We start from the raw sequence: 27,504 nt of genomic DNA, 5'->3' as shown, positions 1-27,504 counted from the left end.
CTGACCAGTCCCCCAGTACCTACCACTGAAAAACACCCCCACAGCATGATTCTACCACCACCATGCTTCGCCGTCGGGATGGTATTGCGCAGGTGATGAGCGATGCCTGGTTTCCTCCAGACATGATGTTTTGAATTGAGGCCAAACAATTCAATCTTTGTTTCATCAGACCAAATAATCTTATTTCTCACTGTCTGAGAGTCCTTTAGTTGCTTTTTTACATGTCTTGCACTGAAAGGCTTCCGTCTGGCCACTCTGACATAAAGCCCAGGTGGAGTGTTGCAGTGATGGTTGTCCATCTGCAAGTTTCTCCCATCTCCACACATGATCTCTGGAGCTCAACCAGAGTGACCATCGGGTTCTTGGTCACCTCTCTTACCAAGGCCCTTCTCCTTTGATTGCTCAGTTTGGCCAAGCGGTCAGCTCTAGGAAGAGTCCTGGTTGTTCCAAATTTCTTCAATTTAAGAATTATGGAGGCTACTGTGCTCTTGCAAACCTTCAATGCATCTGAATATTTTTGTAGCCTTCCCAAGATCTGTGTCTCGACACAATCCTGTGCCCCTAGACTTTTCTAAGAGAAAACATGGTTGCTGTGTTGTGGGAGATTTAGTGGCATGGTCCGAAAAACGCTGCAGTTGCGGCACCTGTACTGCACATTTGCGCAGCTTTTTGGTGTCATGGGAGTTGTTGCATGACCCGAAAGATGCCGCAGTTGTGGTAAGTGGATAGTTTGCCACATTTGCCTCCTAGATAGGTAAGGGTGAAGTCTTGGAAAGACACCTAGATAGAGAAAGCGAGAGGTAAACCTGCGTACAATTCAGTGAAAGGATTTTAAACCTAAAACGGGAATTTTACCTGCTGGAGATATTATTGCTGAAACCTCTGCGGAAGGCACAATTTCAGGCGTTGCTGTAGAAAAGACAAAATTGCCATATTTAGGTGAAACTTTTTCACAAGTTTCACCACCCTGTGAATAAGAAATAATTTGTGAAAAGTTAGATCCATGGCCACTGGAGAGTGGGCTTTACTTGCACCGGTAGAGGGGAAACTTTTGCTAATGCTTATTTGGCTGGAAAGCATTGGGCTCTGCACTGCAAACGGAAATGCAGGAGAAAATGGACTTGCAATCATTATTCACTTGTGGCCATTCACTCCTTAAGAGTACTGTATGACCACCTGCTCTACAATGTCCTGCATGGTTGATGTATCTGCATTGCAATAGTTTTGTGAGATACTCCATAGTACCACCCAAAAATCAGTGAGAGACAGAGAGGACTGAAGTGCTGCTATGAGGAAACACTTGTGTGCTAGAATGGGATTTAAACTATCAAGTGTGTGGGAATAAAAATGTAGACAGTTAAGATGAATGACCTGTGCACGGCCATATAAAGCGGTAGCATTGATATTTGGCGAAGCTGCAGCCGGTTTTGCGGAGGCAGCCTCAACGCAATGGGATCTTCTTCAACTAGTAAAGATTAAAAAGGGAGTATTCTCAAATCTGTTTTAAAACTGTGATAATTTTTGCAGTTCTGTTTGGTTTAGCATAAATTGCAGACTTTAGCTTCAATAATAAGGCTTATTTCTGCAGGCCCGGTTAGTTTTTCTATAATTTTCCCTGCCTACCACAAAAATGTTGCACTTAATTTTTAGAAATGTATTTTTATTTTTGGCTGAAAAATACTTTTCATGAAATTGTATATTTTCTGTACAAAAAATAAATACAAATATTACAAAAAACAGGTTGTTCCATCAACTGACCCAAAACACTCACTGACCATCCTCATTATTTTGCCTTGAAACTAGATGAAGGCAAACAACACATTGTGGGTGTTCTATAGAAACGTTCAACATCAAAACCAGACCCAGTCTATTTCTATGCATCTTGTGTCATTAATCTGCCAAAACTCCCAGCTACTAGCTTCCCTAATTAGACACTCAGGACAAGCCGGGGGGACGGGGTGAGCACCACTGACCTAATCTGAGACACATATACACACACTGAGACCCCAGACAGAAATCCCATTAAAGCGGAGTCTGCTGCCAGCTGGTCAAGTCTTCATACAATTGATCAACTCTTAATGGAATAGCACTCGGCTGCTCTCTCTCTCTCTCTCTCTCTCTCTCTCTCTCTCTCTCTCTCTCTCTCTCTCTCTCTCTCTCTCTCTCTCTCTGAGGTAGAACAACTTTTTTTTTCTTTTCTAGCAGGTTAGCATGTATGTTGTGTGTAGGATTGGTTGTATGACAGTATATGCCATGCAATGAAATGTGCATCCTACACTATAATTCTGTAACGCATATATGCAGCATGATTTAAAAAATCTGACACCACACAGGAAACTATAGGTTACTTTTAATTCACACAGTAAAAGTGGTGAAATATTAGTAAAGTTTTATTTAACATTAGGGTTATTTAACATATCCAAGTGAATTAACTTTATTCATATTATTATTAAGTAAATGATAACATTTAGTTATATTTTGTGATTGCGAAGAAGTCAAGTAAGGGTCAGTCGTACGAGGATCCATCTGCAACATTTGCCCGACGTGCTACAAAAAATGTTCTGCAAAAATTCTAATAAAGTTCACAATGTATGTATTCACAGCTATATTAGATGTTAACCCTTTAAGCTGTTTTTAAAAATGTCCTGTTTCAGTGGCATACCCAAAATTCAAATTCAAATTAAATTCTAAGCTTTCAAACAATACCTATATTGTGTTGTTCAAGACTGTAATTATTAATATATTGACAATTTTATATTTTTCTCGGGGGCCCATCCGAGCTTAAAGGGTAAATAATAAAAAACTGAAAAATTAAAATAAAAAGCGGGGGCATTTTTTGCCCCATATTTAGATTTTCGGTGGCATTTTTGCCCGGAGCCCCTATTAACTTCCAACCTTTTTTAGGGAATTTACTATGTTGATGTACTGTACTGTATATACGGTTGTATGCAATGATACTTACTTACTTGGACCATGATATATACTATTTTGATCATACCATCCGCCCCTGTTTGTGTGTGAGAGAGAAAATCTGCTCAACTGCAGTCTTTTCTATTACACATCCAAACATACTGAGGTCACTTTGGTGGGAGATGTAATTGATCCCTGGTTTACATGAAAATAGTGTGGTGGATTGGAAATGTGCGGCTGGAATTAATTGGTTGGATTGCAGATCTAGATAACACTTAGCACCTCAACATCAAACCAGAATACATTAAATGTTAAAGCAAGCGTTTACACTCTTATTTTCACCAATAACATGGTTTGTAAATAATTGTGACAGTGTCACTGACCAGGTAAAGTAAAAGAAGTCTATATCACTTGTTTAAGTCTTCTGAAGCCACACGATATCCTTATGTGGGGGTGGGGGGGAGTAGTTATTTGCTAAAAATCTTCCTTTTAGCTCTTAAAATCATATCTGTTCTTTTACATATCGAATATAGTGCCTTTAAATGTGTTGTACTGGGTTTGATGTCAATGACATAAAAAATCTGATGTTTTTGTTACCAGACGCAACACACAAGCTAAGGAAAGGATTATTCTGCTTATGGTTCTGCTTATTTTTTACCTTTAACCTTTGACCCCTACAGAAGCTGACAGAGGAGAAGTATGAGGTGCAAAGCTGTATTCCCAAGGCCGCCATCCTAGTGTGCACTACGACAGAACCCAAACTCGTGCTGAAGGTCACACTCACCTCCCCAGAGTTAAGAGACGATGGCGAAATAGAAGAGCAAGGTTTGTGCTTTTGTGCCTGCATGTGACCCCTGTGACCTCAGACTGTGGACACACTTTTGTGCTTTGTTACATTTATTCAGACATTCATTTTCATAAGACATAAAAGGAGGTGAGAGATGAATGAATTGTGTGTGTGTGTGTGTGTGTGTGTGTGTGTGTGTGTGTGTGTGTGTGTGTTTTCATTGGTAGTGATGTTCCATTAGAAGAAAGAGTCTTAATGTATTCTTCTTTATTCTGCATCCAGACCTCTTTCAGAGACATACATACACCACTGGGCTTATCTCATATTCAAAAGACACACACACACACACACACACACACACACACAGAGCTGATTCAGCAGCAGGTTGAGTGGTCTGCATGCTGTCAGACTCTTGACCGGGGGGTCACTCTCAGGAGGTGCTGGAAAAGAAAGAGTGAGCTGGAGGAGGATGAGAAGAGGGAGATTAAATATAAATTCTATCTTTTAACTAACTTTTTGATATATAAATATTATATTAAAACTTAAACACCTTTTTTTTACCATGCCTTCATCATTTATTTTTCAAATGTATGTATCAGATGCCTTTTATGTACAGATTCTTATTGCCTTGTCCCAGACACAGACTTTCAATATTGAAGGTTATTCAATAATGAAAATCTTAATTATTACATGTTTAAATCTGATCATCTAAATCAGTGGTTCTAAACCCTGGGGTACCCGCGTGCTGTTTGACTACTGCTGGCTGCTTTCAAACACTCACGAGCACTCATGAGTATCCGAGATTGTTATAAGCCCATCATTAATATTTACGAAACAACAATATTGACAAGAAAAGGAGAAAAGGACTCACTGTCATTGGCTGGATAACTGGTCTGCTTCAGTCAGAGTCTGACTGCATTGAATCATTATTAATGTACACCGATGAGCCAGAACATTATGACCACTCACATGTGAAGCGAATAACATTGATCATTTCCTAACAAGGCCACATGCCAAGGTAGATTAGATGGTAAGAAAACAATCAGTTCTCGTAGTCATCGTGTTGAATGTATGAGAAATGGGCTGGAGTAAAGACCTGAGGGACTTTGACAAGGGCCAAATTGTTATGGCCAGACAACTGAGTCAGAGCATCTCTGAAATGGCAAGGCTTTTGGTGTGATACTGGTCAGCAGTAGTACCTACTGACAGTGGTCTGAGGAGGGACAAATCACAAACTGGCAACAGGGTGTTTGGCACCCAAGGCTCATCGATGTGCGAGTGCAACGTAGGCTATCCCGTCTGGTCCAAACCATCAGAAGGTCTACTGTGGCACAAGTTTTAATGATGGTTACAGGAGGAATGTGTCACAACACACAGAGCATTGCACCCTTCTGTGTATGGGTCGGCGTAGCTGCAAACTGGTCTGAGTGCCCATGATGACCCCTGTACACCATCGAAAGACCCTACAATAGGAACACACGTGTCAGAAATGGACCTTGGAGCAGTGGAAGAAGGTCGTCATCACGTGGACGGCCGTGTACATGTGTGTCGTTTACCTGGAGAAGTGATGGCACAAGGATGCACTATGGGAAGACGAGAAGCCGGTGGAGGGAGTGTGATGCTCTGGGCAATGTTCTGCTGGGAAATCTTGGGTCCGGCCGTTCATGTGGATGTCAGCTGGACACATGCCACCTACCTAAACATAGTTACAGACCAGGTACACCCCTACATGGCAATGGAATTCCCTGATGGCAGTGGCCTCTTTCAGCAGGGTATTGCACCCTGCCATATGGCACACATTGTTCGGGAATGGTTTGGGGAACATGATGAAGAGTTCAAGGTGTTGCCCTGGCCTCCAAATTCCCCAGATCTCAATCCGATATAGCATCTATGGGATGTGCTGAACCAACAAGTCCGATCCATGGCAGCTCCACCTCGCAACTTACAGAACTCGAAGGATCTGCTGCTAATGTCTTCAGGGGTCATGCAGAGTCCATGCCTCGGCTGATCGGTGCCGTTTTGGCGGCACGCGGTGGACCAACAGCATATTAGGCAGATGGTCATAATGTTTTGGCTTATCAGTGTTGGCTAATAATCACACAGTAAAGATTATGTCTATAATTTTTGTACTTTTATTTTGCATTTGATTACTTTTCAATGTTTTTATTTTACGATTTATTAATGTTAAATTCCTGATGTTACTTAAAAACCTATAGAATATTTTCTCTGCAATATTTTATTATTAGCTATTTAATAATTATTTTTTAAAGCTTGAATCAATGTATATTTAAACACTTAGACACGTTTTAATATTAGCATTAAACTTTTTAAATAAAGAGTGTTTTCAATAGCATATTTGTTTATTAATTAATTTTTCTGTGGTTGGGGTGCTGTGAGGGAAAAACACTATTAAGGGGTGCCACAGTTTAAAAAGTTTGGGAACCACTGATCTAAACAAAAAGTGGAATAAATATAAGCTATTTTAATATTTATTGCGCAACAATGATTTCTATAATTGCCTCAATAATAACAATGGGCCCACAACTAATCAAATATATATTTAGTATAGTGTACTAGTAATAGTGTAGTTAGTGTACTTGTTAACCAAACAGCAAATATGAGACAAATTATGTTTGATAAAAACAAAGAAAATTCAAGGTATATATTCAATATCGCTTGTGAGTAGAATATTACCATTCAAGCTGTAATTTTGTCAGTTTATGCTAAAAGTGTGAAAATATTATTTTAATTGTGTGTATTTAGGATGTATAAAATGTTAGCTATGAAATTAGCCTTAGACAAAGCAGTCGGGACATTTTTATTTTTAAAAAACATTACAAATATGATTTCCATCAGCTTCCTTTTCACCAACAAATTCTAATAAACACAAAAAAAAAAAAAAAGAAGAATTTGAGATGTGCTGGAAATGACACCGTGGTCGGATTTCTCAGTACTCTCAATAAAAATGTAAGCGCAGTGTAGTTCTAGCGGGAAGACTAGCAGCTGTTCATCATCACACCATTAGCTGGGTAATTCCCAGCCAATCGCATGTAAGCCATTGTTTATAAGTCAATCACATTGCTGTTTCAGTGTGCTAACACGCCAACCTCCACCACCCCACCACCACCAGTTGAGCCCTGTCCTGCACGGGTGTAGACTCCTCGCCCCTGCCTCCTATCTCTGGCAGGATATGACGGTTCCGAGTACAACTCCCTCGGACTGCCAGACGGGGCCTACGCCAAAGAGAGACATTACTTCCTGTTTTACATTTATCAAATAAATGGCATCTTAAACCTCACTCAAGTTTGCATGTCTTCCCGATAGAAATGACAAACATTACAAATCTCCTGTGGTGCATGTACATACACTGTTTGACCTTGTCAGTAGGCAAATTAAATAAACAAGTTTTCAAAAAATGCTTCAACAATAAGTTTACAGTGCTTTCTATTAGTGCGCAGTGCTAAAAGTACCTAAAGTTGAAGATACACCCAACAATTTAACTTTTCACCTGGCAGGTAATAAAATAACACCCAAAAAATCCCATTTACTTACATTGAAGGAGGGGTTTGAGCCATATTTAGGCACCAAAATATCAGCCTTGTTTGTGGGCTCTTTTGACTTGGGTTAGAAGTAACCACCAATTGTAGGAAACACCCAGAACACCCTAGCAAACATCTACCTACACATAAGAAACATTCAGAGCACATAAGAAACCGCATAGCTACGCTTTGGCAACCACATTAGCCTTGGGGTGGTGATTATTGCAGGCACATATATATTTTCTCTTTAGAAAATGTACAAAAACATTTGACTATGATTTTTTTCCCCACCTGCTGCTTTGTTTTCTTAAAAACACAAATGCACTTTGTTGCTCTACCTCTAGCCTTGTTCTCTTACAAAATATATTACATTCTCATCTTAACATTAAGAGCAGGCCAGTGCATTACGGATAGACTCTGGCAGGGCCAGCAGGTGTACGTAAGAGCCATTAGTGTTGGTATGTTATTTTACTGCCTTTAATCTGTCAGTTAACTCACTCTCCCCAATGTCCTCACATCACTCACCTCCTCTCACTCCCACTTGCTTTTTAAGTCATGACATTAATCTGAATGCATTATACGAAGCCTAATTGAGTTTACGGGTTGTTATTGCTGATGCAGAGGCACTTTAGGGTGGAACACAGATCAGTTAAGTCAGGATGGAAGCGTTTTGTTGGAGTTGGAGTTTTTGGTGCCGTGACCTGTGACTGACTGTTTTGGCAGCTGAAGCAGATGTATCTTTAATTTAAGTAGTTGCCATAACACTACAGTTGGGATGATTATGAAAACAATCATGGTAAATATGATCTCAGCAACACAAGGACAAGCGTCTTATGTCTGCTCTGGTCAATGCTTCTGTAAACCCCCAAGTAGCAACAACAAGAGCCATTTTCTGCTTTTCTGTGAGCTTGCTCGGATGAAAAATCCAATGTTATGTCTTATTAGAACGAAACATGCAGTCCATCAGAAAAAGCATGATAAATCACCTGCAAAATATTTTCTCGACTACAAACAACAAAATTATAGTACAAATCTCAGATTTCCCTTGACATCGAGATTAAGCTTCTAGTCTACTCACAGGCTGAGATATTCTATGAAACAGTGGAGAAGGTGTGAGGATCACAAAATAGGCTGAATGCCAAAAAACAAAAACAAAAATGACTTTTTACTGGGTCATAGAGCAAACAGAGCCTGAATTACAGGCTTTAAGGGGTTTAAAGCCTGTAAGGGGCTTTAAGGGGCAGTGGTGGCTCAGCGGTTAAGGCTCTGGGTTACTGATCAGAAGGTCGTGGGTTCAAGCCCCAACACCACCAAGACACCACTGTTGGGCCCTTGAGCAAGGCCCTTGAACCTATCTGCTCCAGGAGGCCGTATCATGGCTGACCCTGCACTCTGACCCCAGCTTAGCTGGGATATGTGAAAAATAAATAATTTCACCATGTATATGCAGAAATGTATGTATAATGTGTGACAATTGGTCAAATTAAATTAAATTAAAAGACAGGATAAAAAAATGTTTGTTTATCATAAAATTGTAAACGTATACAATAATATTTATAAATTGTTTGAATCTTTTTCTGTAAAATCAGACCGTTATTTTTACGATTAGTTCACTGTTTGTGTGAAAGGTAGCTGTTAAATTTGGGTGTGAAAAATGGCTGCTGGCAGCCAAAATATGCAGCATAGCTGTGGCGGTAAAGAAAAGTTTTAGTTCTACCTTGGGTCACCTTCCCTGTCAATGGATAATGCACAGTTTGTTTCCAAGTAGTTTTAGTGAATTATGTGAAGTAAATATTGCATAAAATATTAGTTTAATTTAAGGTTTTGTATATCACACATATTACTACCATCAGCCACCCTACTCTCTAGTTTATCAGCATCAGCCATGAAAAACATTTCATTAAGAATTGTAGTCTGACCCTTTTCCAAATGCAACAACACGTTTTCTTGTTCATTTACTCTCACACCCTCTTTGATGTTGAACGTTCGAAGCAGGTGGGAAGAAAATGAAATAATGTATCCGGGTTGAGGAATCAATACTAGTGCCAGTACACAACTCATCCATCTAATAGATGTGTCAGATGTGGACACTGCCCCTGGAGTGAGGGATGAGAGATGACAGAAGGGAGAGAGATAGATGGAGGAATGGGTTGTAGATCACAACAGTAGCACCTTGTATTTCCCGGCGGGGTCATTGGCCCTGTCCAAATGAGAAACGGCTTAATCTCAGGACTAGCTTGAGTGGGCAGTACTCATCAACACACACACACACACACACACACACACACACGCACACACACACAAAACAATGCAATATTAGAGGGTGAATATCACAAAAAATATGACTTGACTTGGTCATATTGCTCCCAAAATCAAAAGATAAGATATGGGAGGCCTGGGCAACTCAGTGAGTATAGACGTCGCAAGTTCAAATCCAGGGCCTGCTGAGTGACTCCAGCCAGGTCTCCTAAGCAACCAAATTGGCCCGTTTGCTAGGGAGGGTAGAGTAACATGGGGTAACCTCCTCGTGTTCGCTATAATAGGGTTTGCTCTTGGTGAGGTGCGTGGTGAGTTGTGCTTGGATGCCGCGGTGGATGGTGTGAAGCCTCCACACATGCTATGTCTCTGCGGTAATGCGCTCAACCAGCCACATGATAAGATGCGCGGGTTGACGGTCTCAGACGTGGCGGCAACTGAGATTCCTCCTCCACCCGGATTGAGGCGAGTCACTACGCCACCATGAGGACTTAGAGTGCATTGGGAATGGGCATTCCAAATTGGGGTGAAAAAAAAAGATAAGATATTAGAAATTGCATTTTGCTTGAAAATGAAGTCATTTTAAGGACTATTAAAAAAAAATTGCATGGTGAAAGTATTTTGATATGTACTGATCCAAATTTTGATTACTATAAAGTGCTTGGGTAGCTCAGCAAGTACTGACGCTGACTACCACCCCTGGAGTCGTGAGTTCGAATCCAGTGCATGCTGAGTGACTCCAGCCAGGTCTCTTAAGCAACCAAATTGGCCCAGTTGCTAGGGATGGTAGTGTCACATGGGGTAACATCCTCGTGGTTGCGATCAGGGGTTTTCACTCTCAACGGGGCATGTAGTAAGTTGTGCTTGGATTGCGGAGAGTATCATGAGCCTCCACATGCTGTGAGTCTCCTCGGTGTCATGCACAGCAAGCCACGTGATAAGATGCACAGATTTACTTTCTCAGATGTGGAGGTAACTGAGACCTGTCCTCCGCCACTCGCATTAACCGTGCCACTATGAGGACCTACTAAGTAGTGGGAATTGGGCATTTCAATTTGGGAGAAAAGGGGATACAATTAAAAAAAAATTTATCAATGAATAAATCTCAGTTTACTCATCGAGCGTTCTCAATAGATTCTCATTAATCTACAGTAAATTTCAGTTATAAATTAAGCAGTTATAAAAGAAGAATTTGTCAGGGAAATGTGCTTTATTGTCATGAAAATAATGGTCCCAAAATGCTAAATGTAAATATCTTGTTTTTCTTTTGATTTTGCAGTAAAATGTGACCTAGACATGTTTTTCGCACAATTCACCCTAGGAGAAGATCCACATGTATATGCTTCATTAGATAATAATATACTGAACCATTCATCTCATTTAGAAAATATGGAATTTGACGTTTGTGAGGCAATAAAAGATGGATTGATGAGAGTTTTGCAGTATGTGTGTGTTATTGATTAGAGGGAGGAGTAAACCTCGATCACTCTGACAGATCTTCCTCTTTAACCAGCCTCAGCTGGGCCGTTCTGATTAAAATCCAAAGAAGAATTATGAAAGAAAGAATAATGTTCCACTTATTGTCACATAATCTCTACATAAACATTTATGATTAACATCCTGTACACCAGCACACCTTTCCTTTTGATTTACCCTGCAGCACTGTTTTCATTTATCTGTTTGTTTACCTGCAGAGAAACACAATGTTATCATTATAATTGAATTAAATACTTTTCACATACTGAGCAAATGAAAGAAAGAATTAGAAACATGTGTTATTTGGGTGAGAAGAGATGAAGAGATGTTCTGAAAAATCTAAACGTGTGAGAGTGTGTTCGTGTATGATCGTTTGAGCTTTCTTGTTGTGACTGGTCTATAACAATACCCACTGCATGTTTGCATTATTCCAGTGTCAATCAAAGCACAAACTGGCACTGATTCGTTGGAGGTGTTAGCATGTGCGGCTGCTTTTGACATTAACACCTAACTAAGCATGATGTAACTACAGTATTGTTAAGCATTTCTTCTGCCCTTGATGAAAGTGAAATACTGTTCAAAGTGGCAAAATTAGAACATATTTGATGCTTAATGGGGCAAAACTTCATGAGCCTACTTTTGGATCAGCCTTGGTTCCGGAAGTATTTTTCCCATTCATTTTCTCTATGGGGATTTCAGAAAATGCTTTAATAAAGAGTTTTAAGCCTTGAACCAAACCAACAATCTATGGGATGAATCACATTAGCCGCTTTTCCACTATCGGGCCAAATAAGGACGTGCTAGTGCATGCCAGGATCAGCTGCGTTCCCTCTACTCTAGGGCTTCATCGTGCCTCCTCATGGCCAATGACCAAGCACCTTTGGCCCTCCAATTACCCTTGGACCAAAGAAGACCAACTGCAAATTGAGGTGTTGTCAATGTCAAAGGCGGAGTTTCGCTGATTCAGGCCTCGGATTCCACCAAGCAAATACCAAAATGTTCATTTCAAGGGCTAGCTAGTTTCCAGATTCTGATACCTCAGCTTGAGCTTCCCTCTTGCTTGTGAAATGGGCAGGGTGTGTGATGTTGGCACCAGAGTGGCATATTAAGAGCAGCTTTTGGGGCAGCGCTGTGGGGCTATAGGCCCGATGGTGGGAATGCAGATCGGTTTTGGCCTCGCGGCCCAAGGTCCAAGGCTATTGGTCCCGACTGGCCAGTTGATAGCCATGGCTCGCATTGACCCGATAGTGGAAACAATATAAAACAATTCTCTAGACAATTAGCACATTTACATGCACACCAATATGCTTATAAGTTCTAAAAATCAGCTTATTACAAATGAAAAAAAATGCAAGGAATGGATGTTTACATGAGTTTTGAAATCATTGGGTTATTCTCGGCTTTTGACATCAAAAAGTAAACAATCATGCGCACAGCACTTGCTCACAATGGATAAGCCAGTAAGAATGCATGTAAAGGTGTTTACATTCAAACCAAAATTAGGAAAATGAGCAGAAACCTACCCGTACCGATCATTTTTGCTTAAACTGTTTAAGACCTTACCCTAAAACCTTTAAAAAGCAGTTCATTTTAAAAGTATCCCAAAGAAAATTTAACCCGTTTGTTAAGTGTTTAACTCCTGCTTATTTGTATGCATTTTCAAAATAGATCAACTTGAGCTTAAAAAACTGTGAATCTGACAACACTATGTTTGGTTTGTGTACAGCGTTCTGCGTTACTAATGAAGATGCACAAACAAGCTTTTCTCGTGAACGCAACAAGGAGACTGCAGATGTCAAGATTTGTTGTGAATAAGGACTTCATTTTAGGTCTGTTTCTTACCCAAAGCATATCATATATAGTATATAGTATATCGCTGCAGAACACATGGATTAACCTGCGTATTCTACAGAAGAATATGCCATCTTTATAAACCTCAAAGCTCAAGGTGAGTCTGATGGAAAGGTTTATACAACATTATAATTAAAAATGGTTATCATTATACGTGATCGTTAAGAATAGGATTTTTACTTCCGGAACCCCAAGGTTGTTCTTTATATACAGCTATGTAGAACCAATTTTGGACCAATGAGATTCCACGTGGGTGGAGCTACCCAGGATGACAAATTGCACTATCTGGGGTCGCTTGTTGCAGTCATAGCTGATTATTACAAAAACTCTTGGAACCGTTAATCTTGAACATGGAAAATGTATCACTTGCTGCTTATTATGTTGTGTCTGGTTAGGACACTGTGTAACTCCCATTAAACAGCCATGTTCAATCAGTTTCTAGGCCGTTCTTAACATTTCTCGACACTTTGCACATGCTAACACCTTTTGCAAATCCCTCCTCTAGTTTCCAGCCAGCCAAAGAGATGCAAGCTTTCATCTCTTTTGGATGCACTGGATCACCAAAAGCCAATCGGCTTCCTCCCTTTCCCACCTGCTGTGCCTTAACAGCCCCCGCCCCATCATGTGTATGTATGTGTGTGAGTGTGTGTGTCTACGCGTGTGTGATTTGATTTCCTGTCCCGTTCTTCTCACCGATAGAGAGCGTTGAGTCGAGCGAGCCGGCGGACCTGTTGGATAGACAGAGGTGCCTGGTGGCGTTGGCCTCTCTGCGACATGCCAAATGGTTCCAGGTTGGCGCTCACTTCTTCTCATTGTTATTGTAGCCTTATGACCCAAAACAACATGCCATTTTTCCTTGATTTCCTCCAGCTCGACACCTCATCACCAATTTTAAGTATCGTAAGGCTACAAAAGCAATTGTTAGACTTTGTTTACTTTTGCCTGTTTTTGTTTTTCCATAACCTGCTTGTTATCATGAAGGATTTGTCTAGTGCTTTTCCTGGACTGTATCTTCCCTTCTTCCACCCCCACCCAACATAAGCCCCGCTCCCCTCCCCCCCATCATCCGCACAAACACACGGACCAGTAACACACTGTACCATACACACACATATAGAGCAGAGTAAAGATCCAGAGATTCGGTGGTTAAAGTCTGGATTTGACTGTTGCTTTTGGTTCATTGGTCTAATCCTCTGGTTTCCTCAGGCTAGGGTTAACGGCCTAAAGTCGTGCGTGATCGTCTTACGAATACTGAGATACATGTGTAATAGTGTCCCGGCGTGGGAACCACTGAAAGGATGGGTGAGTATCTGATAGACCCTCTTCAAACACAGGTGTTTTGCATTATAGCTGTTACTGTATATCAAGGCTGGTACACTCTATTGACCAATAGAGTTGTTTTATGATTATGAATATCTTAGGGATGGAGTAGAATGGGTAACAGTGACCATTGTGTTGTTAAAAATGCCATCTGCATGGGCCATCTTAACATCTTTAGATCTGTGACATGCAAATAGATCCATAAACGGAAAACCAGTCTTTCAAAGTGCCTCTTTGTGTCCTCAGCCTTTGGAGTTAATATGTGAAAAGGCCATCGCCACGTGTAACAGACCTCTGGGGGCGGGAGAAGCTCTGCGTCGGGTCATGGAGTGCCTCGCCTCAGGCATACTGCTGCCAGGTATGAATAGCTCCAAAAAGAAGCGATAAAAAAAAAACTCATTTCGAAAATTCAATTTATCAGTGAAAAACTGAAATGTTTCTGAAGGTCCAGAGAAGAACATCAGATGCTTCAGACAGGGTGTAATTCCATTCTGAGTGGAATTATTAAGTTAATTTTCAAGTTTCATGGTTTTTTCAACATTAAAAACTTTGATTCAAAGGCAAAACAGTTCAAATAATAGATTTAGCTATTTACTGATAATTGGAGATGCATGATATATTGATGCCCATATTGTTATAGACCTTATTCACAGTAGCATCATCTTGAATATTTGAGGCTGTGAGGGATAGATGTACAGTAGTCTCTTAAATGGGCTGTACTGTTGTTTAAAGTGTTTTGGATTGTTCTGCTGACAAAACATAGAAAAAAAACCTCTTTCAACACCTTCAAAACTCCAGAAAATAAGTGGAAAATAAGATTTGATCTTGGAGCTTCATACATTTACATTTTATACATTTTGTTTATTTGTCTTCTCTCAGCTATGCCAGGTGTCTACTAAACTATTACGTTAACTGTACATTATTATGTACTACTGAACATGAACTTATATATATATAAATATAAATAAATATATATATTATATTATTATATATATATAGCTGTTCTGGATATTTGAATATGCATGTTAAATATGTGAATATGCATTGTTCAGTATTATCTTAGACCGATATATCGGCCAGGCCTAGCCGATATATCGGCCGATATCTGATTACTTTAAAGTTATCTGCAAGTAGCTGTGCCCATTTGGTAAAGTAAGTCAAATTTAAATTTAAAATTCAGCAATTTTGTGTACATCTTATTTGCTCATTTATTGTTATTATATCGCCCATCAGCCACCCTGCTCTCTGGATATGGGAATAGGCCTTTGGAAAACCCATATCTGTTGACAGCTAGTACAGTTTGATGACAGCACAACTGTCACTATCAGCTCTAGTTCCTGTGGCCCAGAGTAATAGAAGCTCATTTATCCGCTCTTGGCATAACCAGTCCATTCCTCTGTACTCTTGTGCTTGCTTTCTCTCTCAGTAATTCATTAATAATGAGATGCAGGTATTAATATTTAATCAACTTGGATGGGAAAGGAGTCCTTCCCACATTTATATATTTTAAAATTGTGTCCATTTTTATTGTAGCTTCGAGGCATAACTTAATGCCAAACATACACTTTAGTGTTTAATTCACTTTAATTAACCTGTTTTATAACATTTCTGTGTAAAAATGTTTTAACTTTATGTCATTCCAAACCCATATGTTGTTATTTTTTCCTTCAACAATAGTTCATATTGACCATGTCTGGCAAGCTCCAAAAACAAAACAAAAAAAATCCTATATTCCAAGTCTTCTGAAGCCATAGAATAGCATTGCATGATACTTCATTTTAATCTTGCCCCCAGCTACAACTCTCAAATCAAGTATCACTCCTTTTGATGGATTGGCTTAGGTTTGCCTTGCCATTTTTGTGGTCCGCATGACTTTTGTAGTCATTTTCAGAGCCAAATTCTCCTTTTGTGTTTCATTTAAAAAAAATAATAAATAACATACAGGTTTAAAATGACACAAGGGTGAGTATAGTTGAACTCTACCTTTTAAGATGTTAGATAAATGTAATCCACTGTATTTCCTGAATGTAGAACGGATGTCTTCCATTCCCTCTTAGGTGGACCAGGCCTGCATGATCCCTGTGAGAAGGAGCCCACTAACACACTGTCAGCCATGACAGATGAGGAGGCAGAGGCCATCACATACAAAGCACAGGTATGACCAGAACTTAAGTCATGTGTGTGAAATGCATGTGACAGCCAGAGAGAGAGAGAGAGAGAGAGAGAGAGAGAGGATGTGTGTGTTTGTGTGTGTGTGAGAGAAAGAGAAAGAGAGAGAGAGAATGAGTAAGAAGAGGTGTGTGTGTGTGTGTGTGTGTGTGTGTGTGTGTGTGTGTGTGTGTGTGTGTGTGTTGAACCCATGCTGCTTATCTCATCTGTATTCTCTAGATTACTGCTATATCTTACGCACACACACACAGCTCAAGTTGAAGCTATTGAAGTCAGAGGCGCGAGACAAGATCGCAAAACAAGTCTCATGACACAGACTTGGGAAAGAAGAATCAAAATCATTATTATATATCAAATATATTGTGAATAATCAATTAGATCTTACATTCTGCCCCAGAGAGAGTGAGAGAGAGTGTGTGTGTGTGTGTGTGGGTGTGTGTGTGTGGGTGGGCGGGCGTGTTTGTGTGTATGTGTGTGCCTGTGTGTGTGTGTGTGTTTGTGTGTATGTGTGTGTGTGTGTGTGTGTGTGTGTGTGTGTGTGTGTGTGTGTGTGTGTGTGTGTGTGTGTGTGTGTGTGTGTGTGTGTGTGTGGGTGGGCGGGCTGGCGTGTTTGTGTGTATGTGTGTATGTGTGTGGCTTTGTGTGTGTCTGTGTGTGTGTGGGCGTGTTTGTGTGTATGTGTTTGTCTGTGTGTGTGTGTGTGCAGGTTTAAGTGGTTTACTAGGGCTTTTTATATGTTATAAACTGGTAATTACAAGGGTATTATGCTATAAGTGTGGTTTATGAGGACATTTCTAGTGTCCCATAATTTAAATGGCTTAAAAACATACTAACTTGTGTTTTTTGGAAAATGTAAAAATGCAGAATTGTTTTTGAGAGTGTTAGGTTTAGGGGATATAATCTATAGTTCGAACAGTATAAAATCATTATGTCTATGGAGAGTCATCATAATGATAGCTACGACAACGTGTGTGTGTGTGTGTGTGGCATGATGTTTAAAACTGTTTAAATGCTCCAACTTTCAATATTAAAAATAATTCAAGTTAACTTTCATATTCTAATGAAATCAACTTAACTTCATTTCAGATCGTTATGTTCATTTAATTATTTATTTGGCAAGTAGTCATGTAATAAGCGGGATAATCAGAGGTTATCTGCTCCGTGTCAGAGCCCATGATTATCCTGTCTGAGATTATTTTACGTTAATGAGCCGCTGACTGTAGATTATCCCTAAAATATCACTTTAATCTTGCCTTATATAGAATTTTAAACATTCGATCTGTTTTGTTGTGATTAAGACCTCTGTCCTTACAAAGTGCTTGTTCATTGGGAAATACAACACTGTCAATTCCATCTTTTAGCTGTTAAGAGATGAATCACAGATTTTCTTAATACTATAAATAAAACTTGTTGTGTATCCGATATGTGCTCAAACATCTTTCCCAGTACTACCTCTTGTATTGATCTTGATGGGGTCTCCTAATGGGCTATAGCTAAAGCTAACAGCCTTGTTAATATGTTTCATTGAGTTGTTGGTGAGAGTTGCAGCATGAGTTATTTGTGTGGTATTCTGCACCGTATAATTCCTCTGAAGGTGGTGATTCATTCAAAGTGTTCTTCCAGTGCCTGATGTTCCACACATACAGTTGATCATGCCTGTTGCAAGACACTTTATATTACAGCTATGGGCTCAAGCCAGCCACTTATTGCTTTATCTAAAAGGAAGATAAGGGCGACTTACGTGTGTGTTTCTGCACATTATTTGATCCCGCTTTATATTATGTGTCTTTAACTACAATGTACTAACATTAAAATACATACAATACAATGTATTTATTGTGTAACTACATATTATTCTACAAAATTCACATTTTTTCAGAAGCACATAATTTAGTCCTTACTCCCTGATAACCTTGATGCCTTTTCTAACTTATCTAATCTTTGTGTTTGTGTATTTCAGCATTATCTGCGGCTCATGGCATTTGGGCAGATCTATAAGGTGTTAGAAATGGACCCTCTCCCATCAAGTAAACCCTCACAGAAATACCCCTGGTCAGACAAAGAAGGCAAGTATGCATGCCTACTAATTAAAAGTGATGTCCAGTGTTCCCCTTTGTTGTGCAGATGTTTTTATCTGGACATTACCTGTTCTCTTGTGTTGTATCAGGTCTTGGGCTAAAGAGACCTTATGAAGATGGTCTGCTGGATGACAAAGACCTCATCAAGAAGATGAAACGCAACCTGCGAAAAGGTCTCATGCATGCGTGACTGACTTTGAGTAGTACTGAATAATAAAAGATCGAAATATCATCCACGCTGATTAATTGGCTAATATTGAAATGAAATGATTAGCATCAGCTGAGAATAGTGATTAACTGTAGTGGTAGTTCCACCTTGTTTCAGCTGCAGAACAGCACTGTAGCTAAATCAATATTTTCTAATAAAAAAATGTTGTGTGTGAACTGAGTAATGTTGTGCAAAACAAGTATTTAAGTCATTTCATTTTTCAGTCCATGACATTTGTTTACATGAAATTTTATTATTTATTAGCATAATGTCAGCTACCCTACTCTATAGATATCACCACTGGTCATTGAAAATTGGTTATCAATTGATGTTAGTCAGGTATTCATACTATTTATAGGCGATATATCGACCAGGCCAATCAATCATCCAACATACATTTTTTTTATAGGAATAGTTCACTCAAAAGTATAAATGTGTATATAATTTACTTACCTTCATGCCATCTCAAACTCGTATTACTTTCTTTCTTCTGCAGAAACAAAGATATTTTTTTAAGGATGCATGAGGTCTTTTTGTCCATACAGTGAGAGAAGCTCGTTCACATCTCCTTCAAGCACACACACGCTTACATGTTCACGCGAGAACTGACGTCTGCATGCACGAAGCATGGGCATGCATGAACCAGCTTCTCGCATGAACCTGAATAGGAAATCTGGGTGGATGTGCAGCGTTTTGGTGAAAAAGGAATGAATGTAGTGTGATTGTTTCGCTTCAGAAGACTTGGATTAAACCACTCTTCATATGGATTACTTTTATGCTGCCTTTATAGCCTTTTGGAGCTTGAATGTTGACTTACGGCTTATTGACTTTATGGACAAAAAGACCGTGTGTGTCCTTAAAAAAATCATACGATATTCATACAAGCTTGAGACTGCATGAGAATGATCATTTTTGGGTTAACTATTCATTTATTAAAAGTGTCAGTACCGAAATCTATCTACATCCTTGTCAATAGATATTGTGCAATGCATAAATTGTTTATATCAGGGTTACATACAATGGGGTCCGAAAGTCTAAGAACATACTGAAATTCTGAAAATGTATTTATTTTATTTAAACTTTAAAATACACAGTAAGTTTTAGAATTTTGAAAGATGGAAAATAAACATGGCAAAGTAAATCTGAAATATGCAAGTTTCACTCTGTGTAGTGCTGTCAAAAGTTTAATTGCGATTAATCACATAATTTTTCATAGTTCATCTTAATTAATTGCAGATTTTGAAAGTGCTGAAATGTCAAATTCATGTATTTCCTTTTTAGTAAAGAAAGTAAAACAATATTTAACAATATAATGCTTTATTATAATTTTCCAAACAAAGCCTTCCACAGTATAAAGATAGAAATGCACTAAAATAGCACCAATTCAAATAACATTAAACATTTCACAAAGTCCAAGTGGGATTTTTACTAATGGGGTTTTTCCACTGCACGGTACAACTCGACTCAACTCGACTCTGCTCGCTTTTTTAGGGTTTTCCACTGTGGATGGTACCTGCTACTTTTTTTAGTACCACGGTCCAGGTTCCAAGCAAGCTGAGTCGATACTAAATGTGACATAAAAATCCTGCAGATCACTGATTGGTCAGGGAGATTTCTGACACGTGACATCAACCCGCTAGTTTTGAAGTTAGCAACAGAGATAGCAGTATCATTTGTTCACGCGACTTTCGAATTGTGTAAAAATAAATGGCTGTGCGCAAAACCATGCCATGTTCAATAAACGAGGTGCAGACGGTCCACTCGTTAGCGATGAGCAAAACGAAAAAGTATCTCATGAAGTGTCTCAGCTGTTGGCCGCACACGGCTACCATTGGACCTACCAACAGTATGTGTTTTTTTGGTGCGTTTTGTTATGTTAACTCTAAACTCTGCTTGAAAGCTTCACTTTATTTATTTGACCAGCTACTGGAAGCTTGCTTCTAAAACATTTAACTGTTACACTTGTGTAAAATCAGCATGCAACAACTGCTTTATGCAGCACAATGAGCTAGTAGCTAACAGCTAGCGATCGTGTTATTGTTTTGGTCAGTTTGTGTCATGTTTAAGATGTTGTCACGGCAGCAGAGGTGGCGCAACTATGACGATCAGCCTATAATCCCACCTAAACTGCAGTGGAAATGCAAGCTCAGAAAAGTAAAGCGAGTAGAGTTGAGGAGAGTCGAACCGTAACGTGCAGTGGATAAGTGCCATAATTGAACTTGTCCCCATGTAGGTTGCATATTCATTATAATGGGAATTAAATCTCTTAAATGTTTTAAATTATGTGCATGCGTTAACACATTAATTTTGACAGCTGTAATTATTTGTATTGGAATAAAAACATCTATTAAATTAGAAAAGAATGCAAAATCGAAACATTTTCACAAGCAGACTCAGACTTTTGTACACCACTGTATTTTCTGTTTCTCTTACTCTCTGGCCTTAAAAGCATTGTTGTTCTCTTTCTTGACAGATTAAAATATGTCCAGCCCCATTTTCCCCCCATCTTTAACTTTCTTAGCTGTATTTTTCCATCAATCTCTTACCTTACCTTTCTTAATTTGCAAGCTCTTCAGCTTAATGCTCTCAATCTATCATGCTGTAGTCTTTTATTTTTTGCCTTCCCTTTCTTTCCCCTCCTGCTGTGTTTCCATCTCTTTCTCTCGTGCAGAAAGCATGCAACCGTTGGGAAATCAATGCCATTGATTCTTAATTTCTCTTGGAGCCGTGCTGCTGTCCCCAACCTCTGTTCCCCGCCGGATTCAAATAAATTGCTTTCAAAGTAGCTGAATTTAGCAGTTAACCAGCTGGTGGGATTAGGATAGTACAAAGTTAGAAGATGTGCCGTGTGTCTAAAGACAGCTTTCTTTTGGTATAATCACTAAAGTTTCTCTCTCTTTCCCTTGCAGCAGTTCTTGACAGTAAAGCAATAGACTCAAACCAACCCATGAACGCTCTTATGCGCTTGAACCAGATCCGGCCGGGACTACAGTATAAACTGTTGTCTCAGTCTGGTCCGGTTCATGCTCCCGTCTTCACCATGTCCGTAGACGTAGACGGCACTATTTACGAAGCCTCTGGCTCCTCGAAGAAGACCGCCAAGCTGCATGTGGCTGTAAAGGTATACCTGAAGTTCAGTCGCTTTATTTGTCACAAGATAATTGATTTTAGCCTTTTTAGTAACTTCAGCCATAAGCCTTCTTTCCAAACCCATTTCTTTCATTGTGTGAGGTACAGACCAAAAGTCATTATTCACTGAAAATCTTCCCCTCCCCTGTAGCTCTTAAATCAAAAATGGAACCCATGGCCAATTTGCCAGTCCAATGGTTGTCCATTTCAGAGCTCTGGTGGAGGGGAATATCATCAGTAAGTAGCAACTTAATATTTGGTCTGTTCCTCACACAAAGCTAGCGTATGACATCAGAGGACTTGGAATGTAACACAAGTCGTATGGACCACTTTTATGGTGAACTATTCTGTATACTGCTGAGCTTAAATCTAACAGCCATTTTTAACCACCAATCTTGAAATGGATTTGTAGATTTGGGTCTATTATCTTGCTGTAGTGACAGACAATAGACTCAAATCTACAAACCCGGCTCAAGATTGGTGGTTCAAAATGGCTGTAAATTAATGTTTGACCATTGTTAGTCAATTCAGGAAGACTGGTTAAGCTTGTTTCACAAGCACATACACACCCACCAGTGATTCCCAGGATGCAAACAGGGCTCAAATCCATGTAATCCCAAAGTGCTTGGGAACAAAGGCTCTCTTTAGCACAGAACTGGACTAATCCTCTTTCTGTCTCTTTCTACAGCCATTAATGGCACCAACAGACCCAATTTAGGTCAGACTGACAAATGATCGCTGCCGCTCATATAAGATCCTTCTCCATAGATGCACACTTAAAGCGTGCATTTACCCTCAAATAGATACTCCGAGCAAGTGCACAGTCTCCTAGTACAAGTCAACATGAAATCCAAATGACCATGTTTGTTTTCTTAATGCACATTCCTGGTCTTATTTTTAAAACTTTGTCTTCGTTATCTTTTATTAAAATATAATGACTTGCTCCGCCTATAAAATGACTTTGCTTTTTGGCTGACATCACCAAGCCATCAATAGTCTAAGACATCACTATAGCAAGTCAGTCGATAAGCTGTTTTTTTGCTGCGGTTATACAGGTTATTGATAGTCTACTGAATGTTTTTTGAAACACTATAGCAAGCCAGTTGATATGTCACTTATAGTCAGTTAAATATCTAATTTGGACCATCCAAATAAAGTGTTGCCCAAAACTGACCTTAAAATTAGAGAATTTATGCTAATGCCAGCTGTAGAGTGTAATAGTGCCCGCCCACTTTTTCAGCTGTCTAGGTGCTGGAAGTGTATTTTCCATTTTTTTTAATTTCTAAGCCATGAACCAAACCAACCAGCTCTGACTAAATCACAACATCACAAACTTTGATTTGAAGCAATAAGGTTTTTAAAATTCAGACAAAAACACAAAGGTACAAGACTGTGCACCTAACGTCTTTAATGAGGGAATTTAATCAAATCCCATGAAGAATGTGAATGACATAATCGATGTGACAAATTACATAATGCATGACATAAACAGTGGAAAAATATAAAACTATTGATTTAGAGTTGTTAATAAGTATGCTGTAAATTTTATTAGATAGAGGCAAATAGATAAATCATTTGATAGTGTTGGAAGACAGACTTGATTGCGTCATTCAAAGTACATCATGGTAGTGGGTGATCGCTGCAGAGCTCTTTTGGTGCACTGTGTTCACCGTGATTCTCTGATAGGTGGATTGTTTTTCTGCAGGAATATGGGTAATATAGTTCTTCACCAGATATTCCACTATTAAACAAATTTTTGTTTTTAAATGAAGATGAAATAAAGTGGACTGATGACTTCAACAGTAGCATATACCATTCATTAACAACCTCTTGTGCTCATGTAGATCTTTCTTTAAAGGTTTATAAGATATCATATAAACTGTTACCCTATGGATAAAATGTATGATTTTTTTTTAACTTGCGATGCGCTGAGGTATCGCCACCACTATGAAAAACTGATGGTTTATTTAAAATAAATGATCATCACACTTTGTAAAAACTCTGTGAATTCAAATGCTCATTCCAGAAATAATGATAGCCGCAGAATGAAGAAGGGTTGGCTCTCCTATTAACATGTAATATTTTATTTATAAAATAAAACATTCTCATATTAATGAAGAAAAAACACCTTTACATATGTGACAGTTGTGAAAGTAGCACTTACCTATACATGATGAGGTAAAACCATTAAAAACATTTATAAAAAAACATAAAACCTTAGCTTCTTAGACATTGGTAAGGTATCCATTAAGGCTATGTGATTGATTGAATTAAGATTGAAATCGCAATATGACCTTGCATGATTACTTATCATTGAAAGCTTAAAAAAAGACTGCATGCAGCGTTTCAGTCGCGCTTCAGTCACTTTGTGTAAGCAAGCGGCGCTCTATAGCGGTGTGTTTGGCATTATCCAATATCCATTATACCTCAATAGAACTGTTTTGTTACTTTGGTTAAAACTTTTTATTTTTCCATGGTGTTGTTTACATTTCTGGGGAATTGCCCAACATATGCATAATATACATTTGTTCTATTATATACTGTAAAGTGCATACTTGTAAATTGTGAGTTGTGATGTTTTAAACTGCAAAAACAGAAGTGCAAAATGTTTCAATCATTCATCATTCTTTGATATTTAGTTATTTTTCATTGTTTTTTTTATTTTTTTTATCTTCTATTTATCTTTCAATGTGGCTCTCCAATCCATGTTCAATAAATATAATTTATTTTTAGAACAAAAAAACCTGTATATTTTTAAAACATAATTCCTGAGCAAAACAGTGATTTGATGATAAAATTATTTAAGTGGCATAATTTGAGTATGAGCCAGTAGTTTGTGTAACTGGAAGGGTTTTTTGTTGACAGACCTTAGTATACTTGACTGTAGCTGTTCAGTGTCAGTTTAATTCGGTAAAACATCAGATTCCTTATTTCTTTATTTCCTATATATATCCACCTGCTCTTGTTTACTGTGTTCCATAAATAAGCACACAATGAAAGCTAGACTGACACTCTGATCTCTGCAGCCTTGAGCCTTTGTTGTGGGCATATTTGATGCATCCATGGACTTTTATAAAAGCAGTCTTTTCAAAATGGTGACTTCAGTTTTAATAATGAGCTTGGTAGCCAAGAAACAGTTTTTGATGCCGTCTGATTTCCGAACTTTTGAATAAACTGAACTTTCCCAGCATGTTTTATAATTTTTTAATATTTTAGCCCCAAAACATTTGGCTTGAGAAAGTGAAGTCTCTTGTTTAACTCTCTAAGCTTTGCTTTAAGTTCTTTGACAGAACTTTTAACTTTTCACCTTATGGTGTCGTTCATGTGACAAATTTTAATTCTCATTAAAGTTTAGGGCTGATTTGGCATAGTCGGTAAAAGGAATAGTTCACCAAAAAATGGAAAGTTCCATCATCATTTACTCTGCCCTTATGTGGTTCCAAAATTAAAGGTCTGTCTTCTGTGGAACACACACACAAATTGGTCCAAACTTGTTGATTAGAAGGACTTTTGGACCTGAAGTGTCCATGCGGTACTTCCTGTATGTAGTTTAAATTATTTGTGAATCTGTGGTGTAGGTGCTGCAGGCAATGGGTTATCCCACAGGCTTCGACACTGACCTGGACTCTATGAGTGCAGATGAGAAGTCAGATGGGGAGGGCAAAAGCGAGACGTCCACACACTCAAGCAATAACACATTACACTCCTCAGACAACTCCAACACGCTGGAGGTACACAAATGGCATCAGCAGGTCTACATTTATTTTAAAAAGCATTGCACATATAAATATTAAATATGTTTCTCTTTCTAGGTGCGAACTCAGGGTCCTATTTTGACGGCAAGTGGGAAGAACCCAGTGATGGAGCTCAATGAGAAACGTCGAGGCCTGAAGTACGAGCTCATCTCCGAGAGTGGAGGAAGTCATGATAAACGCTTCGTCATGGAGGTAACCTGCACCATAGTCTCAAAAGTAATGTCACATTGTAGCTTATTCTTTCTAAGAACCATCAACTTAGACTGCAAAGAGACTGTGATCAGCATGCAAAGCAACCATTTGTTGCATCTATACACTGTATGTTGTAATTTACAATATTAATCTATATTTATCTATATTTTACATTCACTTTAATATATGTATTGTAGGCATGTCATAAAATATCTCTATATATATATATCGATTATTGATCGGTATGTTATTTTATCGATATATCTTTGAGACATCGACATATTATCATTAGCCAACATTTTAATTTGAAGCCTAATTTGCGTGCTTTCCTATTCACTTAGTTGAGCTTCTGTTTATTGTTTGGTATAATAGCGTTGTGAGACCACAAGGGGGTGATATAATATTTACTGAAGCAGATTGCAAAGCACAGATATCACAACACAGGACCGGTATTTTAGAACACATACACACAAATATTACGGAGGGTTTTGTGCTTCTTCAAGAATGAACAAAGTGACATTGATGAGTTTGCAGGTTAGTGTATAAAACTGGTTTAACTTTGCAAACTAAACTATTACAATTATTATGCAATTTCTCTTTGTGTAGCCTTGAAGAGGTTTTATTCAAGCTGTCAAACCACAAAAAGACACACTTTAACTGAGGATACATTGTGTAGGCTATATGAAAGATACATATACACAAAATGTCATCCACTGATGGCTAGAGTAAATAATCTTTTTACTTTTAAAATAATTTTGGTTGAATTTAATGGAAAATTATGCGAGTGAAGCTCTACAGCAGTGCATATTGATATACTCAAACCAGCCCATCTGGCACCAACAATCATGCCGCGCTCCAAATCACTGAGATCACATTTTTTCCCCATTCTGATGGTTGCTGTGAACATTAACTGAAACTCCTGACCCATATCTGAATGATTTTATGCACTGCCCTGCTTGATGTGAACATTAACTGAAGCTCCTGACCCATATCTGAATGATTTTATGCACTGCAACTCTGCCACATGATTGGCTGATTAGATAATCACATGGCATGATTGTTGGTTCCAGTCGGGCTGGTTTGAGTATTTCTGTAACTGCTGATTTCCTGGGATTTTCATGCACAACAGTCTCTAGAATTTACTCATAATGGTGTCAAAAACAAGAAAACATCCAGTGAGAGGCAGTTCTGTGGACGGAAACACCTTGTTAATGAGAGAGGTCAATAGAGAATGCCCAGACTGGTTTGAACTGACAAAGTTTACGGTAACTCAGATAACTGCTTTGTACAATTGTGGTGAGAAGAATATCATCTCAGAATGCTATTATTAAGACTAAGAACGCTTTTTAACTTATTCAATATTTCAATTTTAAAAACTATCATTCAATTAAATGATTATCAGCTTTGTTATAAAGTAAGTTATCTGTATCGGCAAACTCTAATATCGGGACGACCTCTTAATTTCCCATTGTGCAATAAAATGCTTCTCACATTTCAGTCACTTATAATGAATGTATGATGTTATTTCCTGTCAAAACCCTTATCTATATACTCTCATTGGCAGGTTGAAGTGGACGGGCAGAAGTTCCGTGGTGCAGGGCCCAATAAGAAAGTAGCCAAAGCCAGCGCTGCCCTCGCGGCTCTCGAGAAACTCTTCTCCGGGCCCAATGCAGCTGGCAACAAGAAGAAAAAAATTATCTCTCAGGTAGGTTATAAATTCCTTCGATTAGTGATCAATAATGTCCAATTCAATTTCTCAGAACATGCTGTTCAGTATTCAGTATGTCCCTCATTAGCTGGGGTCAGTGCCCGGTAATTCATAATCACTCTATTA

General features: G+C 38.8%; 1 protein-coding gene across 6 annotated transcripts in view; it reads left to right on the top strand.

The window, feature by feature from the left end:
• strbp (spermatid perinuclear RNA binding protein) overlaps nt 1–27,504 on the top strand; it is a 139,514-nt gene that overhangs the window by 100,925 nt on the left and 11,085 nt on the right. For 4 of the 6 annotated variants that reach the window (XM_052117706.1, XM_052117707.1, XM_052117708.1 and 1 more), the window contains exons 6-16: nt 3,591–3,735; nt 13,519–13,610; nt 14,026–14,121; nt 14,386–14,497; nt 16,197–16,294; nt 18,269–18,374; nt 18,476–18,559; nt 21,504–21,715; nt 25,302–25,454; nt 25,536–25,670; nt 27,235–27,375. In XM_052117706.1, coding sequence (XP_051973666.1) covers nt 3,591–3,735; nt 13,519–13,610; nt 14,026–14,121; nt 14,386–14,497; nt 16,197–16,294; nt 18,269–18,374; nt 18,476–18,559; nt 21,504–21,715; nt 25,302–25,454; nt 25,536–25,670; nt 27,235–27,375 — 1,374 coding nt within the window. The remainder of the gene's footprint in view (nt 1–3,590; nt 3,736–13,518; nt 13,611–14,025; nt 14,122–14,385; nt 14,498–16,196; nt 16,295–18,268; nt 18,375–18,475; nt 18,560–21,503; nt 21,716–25,301; nt 25,455–25,535; nt 25,671–27,234; nt 27,376–27,504) is intronic. The other 2 variants (XM_052117709.1, XM_052117711.1) reach the window with 1 other exon arrangement.

Source organism: Xyrauchen texanus, chromosome 44, assembly GCF_025860055.1.
Source record: "Xyrauchen texanus isolate HMW12.3.18 chromosome 44, RBS_HiC_50CHRs, whole genome shotgun sequence".
Taxonomy (NCBI): domain Eukaryota; kingdom Metazoa; phylum Chordata; class Actinopteri; order Cypriniformes; family Catostomidae; genus Xyrauchen; species Xyrauchen texanus.
Note: the sequence above shows the minus strand (reverse complement) of the source record. Positions and strands in the feature narration are given on the sequence as shown.